The sequence below is a fragment of the Apium graveolens genome, chromosome 1, assembly GCF_009905375.1.
Source record: "Apium graveolens cultivar Ventura chromosome 1, ASM990537v1, whole genome shotgun sequence".
Classification (NCBI taxonomy): domain Eukaryota; kingdom Viridiplantae; phylum Streptophyta; class Magnoliopsida; order Apiales; family Apiaceae; genus Apium; species Apium graveolens.
The window spans coordinates 174284294-174294996 of NC_133647.1; the positions used below are offsets into that span (position 1 = coordinate 174284294).

General features: G+C 38.1%; 1 protein-coding gene across 1 annotated transcript; it reads left to right on the forward strand.

Moving 5' to 3' along the window:
* The first annotated feature begins 468 nt into the window (after positions 1–468).
* On the forward strand, positions 469–10409 carry LOC141711618 (E3 ubiquitin-protein ligase UPL5-like). The gene is made up of 3 exons (XM_074514197.1): positions 469–1336; positions 1628–2217; positions 10146–10409. The coding sequence occupies exons 1-3, from the start codon at positions 469–471 to the stop codon at positions 10407–10409; spliced, it is 1722 nt and encodes a 573-aa protein (XP_074370298.1).
* Positions 10410–10703: the final 294 nt, after the last annotated feature.

The window sequence follows — 10703 nt, forward strand, 5'->3', positions numbered from 1 at the left end:
CTATAATTTGAATAACCATATTTCTCAAGTATAGATTTCTCTGTATAATGAGACCGTGATAATGTTATTTAATCAGTTGACTGACCCAAGAATCACATTAACCTTATCCATATCATTCATTTTAAAAATCTAGCAATTTTCTGCAAAAAAATCTAGAGGGACTCCAACAGATATATGTTAACCGGACAGTTGACCATTGGTATGACGAATTACAAATTAACAAACCTGGCTTTTAGTCGCTTAACCATTCTATGCAGCAGATATGTCATTTTAATCGGGGGGAAGGGGGTAGATGGAATAAGCGCTTACCTTGAGTCACAATAAGTTCAAGGTATGCACACAATGGCATAATTCAGGGTATTCCTTGAATAAGGCAAAGCATTACCACAAGTGATTTGTAAAACACTGCGTTGTAGGCCATTATTCCAGGATGATACATATGTAATGTGCCGAAGTCATCTTAGTAATATGATAGGGAATTTTAAAATTAGGAGAGGGTCGAATCTAGTTGTTACCTTAAAAGATATAGTAGCTTTTGTTGGTGAGGCTGCTGCTGGAATAAATGCAAATATGCATGCTGGTCTAAAACCAAATACCTTTGATCTTCCTTTGATGAGTGATGTCCTTTCTTTTAAAAACTTTATGATTCCTATACAAAAATATATCAAGGAAGAGATATTTTTAAGGGTTAAGTTCTTAAAGCCTTCCGAAAATGGTCGTTATGAAATTTCTTTGTCCAAGGAAGAATATAAAGACCTTGATGATATTTTTGGCAAATTGTTGGAGAGGATACATATATGTCTCAGAATATTGGAGGTATTATTGCAAACGGAAACTGAAACTCTTGGGTGCTACCAATATCTTGCTATCTTAATGGAACTAAATAATATTTCTAAGGTCTTTCCAGGCTTAGGAACAAAATTATGGACAATCATAAGGGATAGGAAGCTTTCTTTCTGCTACTTAATTATCAAGCATGCTAGGAGGACTGATGATTATGGATGGATTTCTGAGCATAAGGAGGTGACAAATTTTGAGTGCAGAAGGCATTTGGCAATGATGTTGCTTCCAGAAATTAAGGTTAAGGATGGTGAGCTCCTCCTAGAGATGTTTATTGAAAGATCACAGTTGTTAGCACAGTCTTTTGCGTACATTGCACATGCTGCGGCTAAAAGACTACGTGCTGGTTTATATATAGAGTTTAAAGATGAACAAGCTACTGGCCCTGGTGTACTGAAGGAGTGGTTTGTCTTAGTTTGTCAAGCCATCTTTGATCCTCAAAATGCCCTCTTTGTGGCTTGTCCAAATGATCGTAGAAGGTTCTTTCCCAATTCAGGTAAGCTTGGTGCTTCTTTCATTATACTTTTCGTAATTATCAGGAATGCACAAAAATCTGCTATAACAATGTTTTGAGTACATATAATCTAACATCTGACAGTTTTGTTTGTGTAAGTTTATGTCCTTTAAAAAGGTCATTGTTTCAATTCTTGATTGCTTAATATTGTTATAACTACTCTTTCGGAAGCAAGTTAACATATAACATGTGAGAAAAAAAGGAACAGAAACATTGACGTACCTGCAGATAAATACTTTAATTTGGAAATTTATGGCTTGATCTATTTTGCAGCGTCCAAGGTGGATCCATTGCACTTGGAGTACTTCAAGTTTGCTGGCCGGGTAATTGCACTGGCCTTCACTCACAAAGTACAGGTCGGAATTGTCTTTGATAGAGTATTTTTTCTACAATTGGCCGGAAGGAATGTTTCTCTAGAAGATGTACGTGATGCAGATCCGTTATTGTACAATAGTTGCAAGAATATATTGGAGATGGATCCTGAGGTAGTTGATCAAGATGCTTTATCTCTGACATTTGTTGTAGAAACTGAAGACTTAGGATCGAGGAACGTCGTGGAGCTCTGCCCTAATGGGAAAAATACGGTTGTGAATAGTAAAAATAGAGGAACTTATGTTGATCTTCTTCTTCAAAATTATTTTGTTGGTTCTGTTGCAGAGCAAGTAGCTCAGTTTACTCGGGGATTTGATGATATCATAAGTTCCGCAAGACTTCGAAAATCATTCTTCCAATGCTTAGAAATTGAAGATGTTGATGGGATGCTATATGGGAGCGAGAAAGCTATAAGTGTCGAAGATTGGAAAGCTAACGTCGAGTACCATGGCTACAAGGAGACTGATCCTCAGATATCCTGGTTCTGGCAGGTATGTGAAGAAAAAGTACTTGCTCTTATTTTTTAAGGCTTTTCAGGAAAAGGTGTTTGTGTTAAGTCTCTTTCCATTATAAGGTTTTTGTCTTAGCTACGACATGTTAGCACTATCATCCCGCTCCGATGTTTCATCTATTGGCCTTTCTGCGCATACAATGCACTACTTGCACCACATAGCTGTTAACTTCATATGTGCAAATGTTTTCATTTGTGCAAATGTTTTCTTAAACAGCATATGAGATATGACTACGTGTTACTAATTAGAATATTAAATGTTTTGTGGTTCAAAAAACGTTGGTGCTGTAATTATTGTATTATAAAGGATAGCTTTTCATAAGCATCAACATCGTCAACATACGGCGAAGCACTGATTTAATGGTAGCAAACAATTACTGTGGATTTTTTTTTAGATCTGGAGCTTCTTAGTGTCTGAAGCACCTACTGTCATCTGTCTAGCAAGAGAATCGTTATGTTTATTTGTTACAGTATATAGTTCTAACTCAAGTCAAACAGCAGCTGATCTAGAAAGTCAAGAGAGTGAGCTGACAAATAAGAGTAGGTGGAGAGTAATTTTGACAGCTGTTAGTTAGTTGCAAGTTTAGAGATATAGCATTTATATGTAGAGGTCATATTAGTTTATATACAGAGGGTGCTCAGCTTAAACTTAATAGACATTTTTTTGATATCAATAAAATACACAGTTATCTGTTCTTCAATATGCATATATTATGAGATGGTATCAAAGCAATTTCTCGATCATCTAGGGTTTCAATGACATCATGTCACATGAATAATCGCTCTTATTCCGCTGTAACTCGAGCTAATATCATTCACACTGCTTCATTTGTTCCGACGAACATGACGAACTCATCAGCTTCAACGGCGTCCTCTTCAACGTCTTCAACAACATCTGTTTCCACAGTTATTGATGTGAATCATCCATTTTTCTTACATAATGGTGATAATCCGGGTATGACTATTGTCTCTCAACTCCTTACTGAACACAATTATCCGCAATGGAGTCGTGCAATTACTCTTGCGTTATCTGCTAAGCTCAAGCTAGGATTTATTGATGGATCCCTGAACAAACTTCTGTTCTTTATGCTATGTGGAAACGTTGCAATGATATGGTTGTATCATGGTTGTTGAATTCAATTACTCCTGAAATTAGAGGAAGTGTTGTTTACTTGAATACTGCAAACAATTACTGTGGATTTTTTTTTAGATCTGGAGCTTCTTAGTGTCTGAAGCACCTACTGTCGTCTGTCTGGCAAGAGAATCGTTATGTTTATTTGTTACAGTATATAGTTCTAACTCAAGTCAAACAGCAGCTGATCTGGAAAGTCAAGAGAGTGAGCTGGTAAATAAGAGTAGTGGAGAGTAGTTTTGACAGCTGTTAGTTAGTTGCAAGTTTAGAGATATAGCCTTTATATGTAGAGGTCATATTAGTATATATACAGAGGGTGCTCAGCTTAAGCTTAATAGACATTTTTTTTATATCAATAAAATACACAGTTATCTGTTTTCTTCTTCAATATGCATATATTCTGAGATGGTATCAAAGCAATTTCTCGATCATCTAGGGTTTCAATGACATCATGTCACATGAATAATCGCTCTTATTCCGCTGTAACTCGAGCTAATATCATTCACACTGCTTCATTTATTCCGACGAACATGAAGAACTCATCAGCTTCAACGGCGTCCTCTTCAACGTCTTCAACAACATCTGTTTCCACAGTTATTGATGTGAATCATCCATTTTTCTTACATAATGGTGATAATCCAGGTATGACTATTGTCTCTCAACTCCTTACTGAACACAATTATCCGCAATGGAGTCGTGCAATTACTCTTGCGTTATCTGCTAAGCTCAAGCTAGGATTTATTGATGGATCTCTTATTAAACGTGAACAAACTTCTGCTCTTTATGCTATGTGGAAACGTTGCAATGATATGGTTGTATCATGGTTGTTGAATTCAATTACTCCTGAAATTAGAGGAAGTGTTGTTTACTTGAATACTGCAAAGCTAATTTGGGATGATTTGGCTGTAAGATTTGTTCAGAGCAATTTACCTAGGGTTTTTCAATTGAAAAAGGAATTGATGTCATTATCTCAAGGTTCTATGTCTATCACTACTTATTTCACTAAGTTTCGATCTCTAATCGATGAAATGGATGATTTGTCTCCTATTCCTCGCTGTATTTGTGTGGATAGTACTTGTCAATGTGATGTTTCTGGAAAACTGGATTTGTATGAACAAATTCACAAATTGAGTCAGTTCTTAATGGGACTCGGAGATCAATTTACAGCAGTGAGGGGGCAATTACTGATGATGAAGCCTTTACCTAGTTTAAGTCAGGCATACTCTTTGTTGTTACAAGAGGAAGTGCAGAGGGAGTGTCATAGTCATACTCCTGTTGTTGAGAATGTTGCAATGCATATTAAGACTAATAACAACAAATTCAGAAACAATTTTGCTACTGGTACACGGAAGCCTAATGTTATCAATGAGCCTCAGACTCTCTTATATTGTGATTTCTGTCAACTTAATGGACATTCTAAAGAGAAATGTTTCTGTCTTCATGGATATCCGGAGTGGCATCGGTTATTTGGACATCCTAAGCCTAAGCCACGTTCTGCTACTGGCGATTCTTACAACTCTAGTACTAGACCTGCATCTGTAGCTTCTGGTAAACAGGCTGCTCAAGTTTCCCTACAAGGTGCTACTCAAGGTGCTACATCTGATGTTTCTGTTTCTGGTTTTACTGATTCTCAATGTCAACAAATTGCCGCTATAATCCAGGCAAGTCTCAAGACTCTTCCTCCTTGGCAGAGTCATCACGTTTCAACAACACCTTTGACTGGAAACTCATCTACTTTACTACAAGGTAACGTGTTTTGCTCTGTCTTTTCTTTGCATACTTTACAAGCTTTGAATACTTCTCAACCTGTTGAGTGGATTTTAGATTCAGGTGCAACTGATCATATTACATGTCAGTTACACTTGTTAGTTGATCCTATACCAATGCAAGATTGCTTGTACTTACCTGATGGCACAATTACATCTATTACTCATTGTGGATCTGTGAAATTGACCAATGATATTATGCTTCAACAAGTTTTGTGTGTACCTAACTTCAGGTGCAATCTTATATCCATTCCTAAACTGACAGCACATTTTAACTATCATGTTAGTTTCTCTGTGAATAAATGCATTATGCAGGCCCAACCCCAGAAGAGGATGATATAGATTGGTGAGCTCTCTGGGGGTCTGTACAAGATTCTGCCATGACATCTAAAGTCCGATTCTACTGTTAACCCATATATTACTCTGTCCGTTCAACAGTCTGGTGGGGATCAGTGCAAGTTATGGCATTCAAGATTGGGGCATACTTCCACTTCAGTTCTTACTCATTTAGAGATATTTCCTAAGTGCGATACTACTTTGTTTAAAGATTGTAGTGTGTGTCATCAGGCTAAACAAAACAAATTAGTCTTTCCTACTAGTACTTCTACAAGTAGCTCTTTGTTTAGCTTAATCCATTGTGACCTTTGGGGGCCGTACAAAACATGTACTCATGGAAAATGTAATATGTTCTTGACTATAGTGGAGGATTTTTCTAAAAGTACATGGGTGTTTTTGATTGTTGATAAAACTCAGGTTCCATTGTTGATCAAACAGTTTATTGCTTATGTGCAAACACAGTTTCTTGTTACTGTTCAGACTATACGTACTGATAATGGAATGGAATTTATCAACAAAGATTTAAGTACTCATCTGCTGAATTTAGGCATTATTCAGCAAACATCTTGTTCATATACCCCTCAGCAGAATTGGGTTGCTGAGAGGAAACATCAACATCTCCTGAATGTTGCCAGAGCTCTCAAAATTCAAGCTCACATTCCTGATTCTCTTTGGGGAGATTGTTTATTAACTTTAGCTCATTTAATTAATCGTACTCCTTCAAAGCTTTTAGATTTTAAGTCTTCATATGAAGTGTTGTTCAAAAAGCCTCCTAAATATGATGAGCTTAAGGTTTTCGGTTGTTTGAGTTACATGACTCAAGTTGCTGGTCCTAAAGACAAGTTAGCTCCTAAAGCAGTTACTTGTGTTTTTATTGGCTACCCATTTGGTAAGAAAGGTTATCGGGTTATGGAGATGCAAACCAGGAAAACTTTCGTTTCCAGGGATGTTTAATTGTGGAACATAGTTTTCCATTCTTGGATTTGTCTGCTTCGCCTTCTGCAGTTATTACCCCTGTTGATGCTGGTAATTATGGATCTGCATCTACAGATCATGTGGTGGTTCCTATACCGTCTATAACAGAGGAGTTACCTACAGTTGCATCTTCACCAGATAACTCTTCCACTATTATTCCATATGGTCGTCCCACTCGACATCGCACTATTCCTGCCAAGTTTGGTGATTATACAGGTCTTCCATTTTTTCTTTCTTCTTCGGATAAAACTGCTCATGTTGTTACATATCCATTACAAAATTACTTGTCGTATCATGTGTTTCGACCTCATTATGCCAGTTTTCTTACTGCTACAGCTAATGTGCCTACTCCTTATACTTATGCTTAAGCTGTTAAGTACCCTGTTTGGTGTCAAGCAATGCGAGAGGAGATTTTGGCGTTGGAATCCAATAAAACTTGGGGGATAGTTCCTATGCCTGCCAACACTAATATTGTTGATTGTAAGTGGCTTTATAAAATTAAATATAAAGCAAGTGGTGAAGTGGAGAGATATAAGGCTCGTCTTGTAGCCAAAGGATTCACGCAAACTGAAGGTCTCGATTACTTTGAGACGTTTGCCCCCGTGGTTAAAATGACCAATGTCCGTATTCTATTAGCGTTTGCTGCTGCTTATAATTGGCCTCTTCATCAAATGGACGTCACCAATGCGTTTCTTCATGGTGATCTTCAAGAAGTTGTTTATATGCGTTTGCCTCCTGGTCTATCTCAGTTAACTGGTAATTCTTTTCCAGCTGCTGCTTCTGTTCCATGGGTGTGCAAACTCATTAAGTCGATTTATGGACTTAAACAGTCTCCTCGTACTTGGTATTTAAAACTTGCTAATGCTCTTGCTGGCTTTGGTTTAAATCAGTGTCCTGTTGATCATAGTCTGTTTACAATTCACAAAGAGGGTCATTTTGTTGTTGTATTGGTATATGTGGATGATCTCATGATTACTGGGTCATCTCCTACTCTTATTGCTCAAGTGCAGGCTTTTCTTAAAACAAAGTTTAATATTAAAGATCTGGGGCATATGCACTACTTTTTTGGGTTGGAAATTACAAGGTCTGACTCTGGTATATACTTACATCAGCGAAAATATTGTCCGGACATTCTTAAGGACACTGGACTTGAAGCTGCTAAACCCTCGTTGATTCCAATCGAACAAAATCACAATTTACAAAAATCTACATCGTCTTCGCTAGTGGCTGCTGATGTTAAAGTGTTTCGACGTTTGGTTGGTTGTCTTATCTACTTAACTATCACCCGTCCTGATATCAGTTATGCCGTGCATATCTTAGCGCAGTTCATTGCCTCTCCTTTACAAGATCATCTAGATGCTGCCTTACGGATTGTTCGCTACTTAAGCAATCTCCTGGTCAGGGTCTTTTATTTCCCTCTAACAATGACCTGGTTCCTCGTGCCTACTGTGATGCAGATTGGGGGGGTTGTGTCAACACCCGGTGTTCATTAACTGGTTATTGTGTGATGTTGGGTAATGCTTTGGTTTCATGGAAATGTAAAAAGCAAAATACAGTTTCTAAATTGAAAGAATTCATCCGTCCCCTTTCTCATTAATCAAAGTAACAATATATACAACATACATCAGCACTATCATCTCCTACTTTACAGGAAACTAATTACCTAACAACCATGTACAGGGAGAGATTGTAGGCATAGATATAGATGACTAAATCTACACCAATCAATTAACAATTATCTACAAAATATATTCTATATTTAACACTCCCCCGCAGTCGAAGCAGGAGGCTTTCCAACGCTGAGACTGTCCCGAAATTCCTTAAACAATACCCGGGGCAGCCCCTTTGTAAAGATATCGGCTATTTGATACCGGGATGGAACATGTAAAACATGAACTTGCCCACGCGCAACCTTCTCTCGAACAAAATGAATATCCATTTCTATATGCTTGGTACGCTGGTGTTGAACAGGATTACCCGACAAATAAATGGCACTCACATTATCACAATATACTAATGTAGCCTTTTGTAGTGGATAATGCAATTCGAGAAGAAGATTTCGAAGCCAGCATGATTCTGATACGACTTTGGCCACGCCACAGTACTCGGCCTCGGCACTAGATAAAGAAAGTGTAGGCTGTCGTTTGGAGGACCAAGATAATAAATTGTCCCCTAAAAAAACACAGTAACCTGATGTAGAGCGCCTTGTATCAGGACACCCACCCCAATCCGCATCAGTGTAAGAAATCAGAGATGAAAGAGATGATGGATATAAATGCAAGCCTTGGTCTAAAGTACCTTGTACATAGCGAATGATACGCTTGAGAGCAGACATATGATCCGTCCGCGGATCATGCATGTGAAGACAAATCTGTTGGACGGCATAAGATATGTCCGGCCGTGTAATAGTAAGATACTGTAGAGCCCCGGCAAGACTCCGATAACGAGTAGGATCAGTAACGGGAGTACCAGATGTGGCACTAACTTTGGACTTGGTGTCAACTGGAGTAGCTGAGGGTTTACATGATGCCATTCCTGCTCGTTCAATGATTTCTTCAGCATATTTGCGTTGAGAAAGAAACAGACCACCCTTATGCCGAGTGACTGCTATACCCAAAAAATAATGTAAGGGGCCAAGATCCTTCATTGCAAACTCGGAACTGAGGCTAGCTATAATTGAACGCCGGAGAGCATGTGAAGAAGCAGTAAGAATAATGTCGTCGACATATACCAAAAGATACGCCATATCGGACCCTGTTTTGTAAATAAATAAGGAAGTGTCACAGCGGCTATTAGTGAATCCAAGAGATAGGACATAATCAGCAAAACGCTTATACCAAGTCCGTGATGTCTGTTTAAGTCCATAGATAGACTTCCGTAAAACATAGTCTGGATGAGTACGATCCCTATATCCCAATGGTTGATGCATGTACACAGTTTCTTGAAGCTCACCATGAAGAAAAGCGTTCTTGACATCTAATTGATGAATTGGCCATGACTTCGAAAGAGATATGCTGAGGACTGTCCGAATAGTAGCCGGTTTAACAACCGGACTAAAAGTATCCCCACAATCGACACCAACCTGTTGTGTTTTACCATCACCTACAAGACGGGCTTTATGCCTCTCAAAAACACCATTAGAATTAAATTTGTGAGTAAAAATCCACATTGAACAAACTAGGATTTGTGAGCTAATATCATTCACACTGCTTCATTTGTTCCGACGAACATGACGAACTCATCAGCTTCAACGGCGTCCTCTTCAACATCTTCAACAACGTCTGTTTCCACAGTTATTGATGTGAATCATCCATTTTTCTTACATAATGGTGATAATCCAGGTATGACTATTGTCTCTCAACTCCTTACTGAACACAATTATCCGCAATGGAGTCGTGCAATTACTCTTGCGTTATCTGCTAAGCTCAAGCTAGGATTTATTGATGGATCCCTGAACAAACTTCTATTCTTTATGCTATGTGGAAACGTTGCAATGATATGGTTGTATCATGGTTGTTGAATTCAATTACTCCTGAAATTAGAGGAAGTGTTGTTTACTTGAATACTGCAAACAATTACTGTGAATTTTTTTTTAGATCTGGAGCTTCTTAGTGTCTGAAGCACCTACTGTCGTCTGTCTGGCAAGAGAATCGTTATGTTTATTAATTCTTACTGTAGAAATATCCATCTCAATTGCAGACTGTCGGGAGTATGTCATCGGAGCAGAGAAAAGCTTTACTCTTCTTTTGGACGTCACTGAAGTATCTTCCTGTAGAAGGTTTTCGCGGATTAACCTCTCGACTTTCCATCCACAAGAGAAACGAGAGTTGCAATCTCCTTCCGTCATCTCAAACATGCTTCTATCATTTGTCTTTTCCACCTTACCAATCATTAGAAGTCATGCAAGATCGTTTAAGCATCATTACTCAGGAGCATGTTGGCTGCAGCTTTGGTGCCTCTTGAACTGGACCTTAAATGGCGGGATGGAAAATTATTTGGCCTCCCATAAGAAAATTGATGAAAAATCTTAGTCATGCAAGATTGTGACTTGTTAGTAGTGTGAGGAGCATGTTTTGGTACTTATTGAAACAAATCTCGCATTTTTTTATAGATTTTTTTTTGCTCGCAGATTCAAATATTATACAAGTCAAAAATCAGGAGCATGTTTAGTACTTGAAACAAAACTCACATTTCCGGATAGAAAATTTTCTGGTCACATACAAGCTTTTTCATACAAAGCTTGTACATGTTATCTGC

Bases quoted from the DNA above. Each gene is read 5' to 3' on its own strand.
- LOC141711618 (XM_074514197.1), top strand. From the start codon at position 469: ATGATAGGGAATTTTAAAATTAGGAGAGGGTCGAATCTAGTTGTTACC. The intron at 1,337-1,627 runs GTAAGCTTGGTG...TCTATTTTGCAG, and splicing joins AAGGTTCTTTCCCAATTCAG to CGTCCAAGGTGGATCCATTG. The intron at 2,218-10,145 runs GTATGTGAAGAA...TCTCAATTGCAG, and splicing joins AGATATCCTGGTTCTGGCAG to ACTGTCGGGAGTATGTCATC.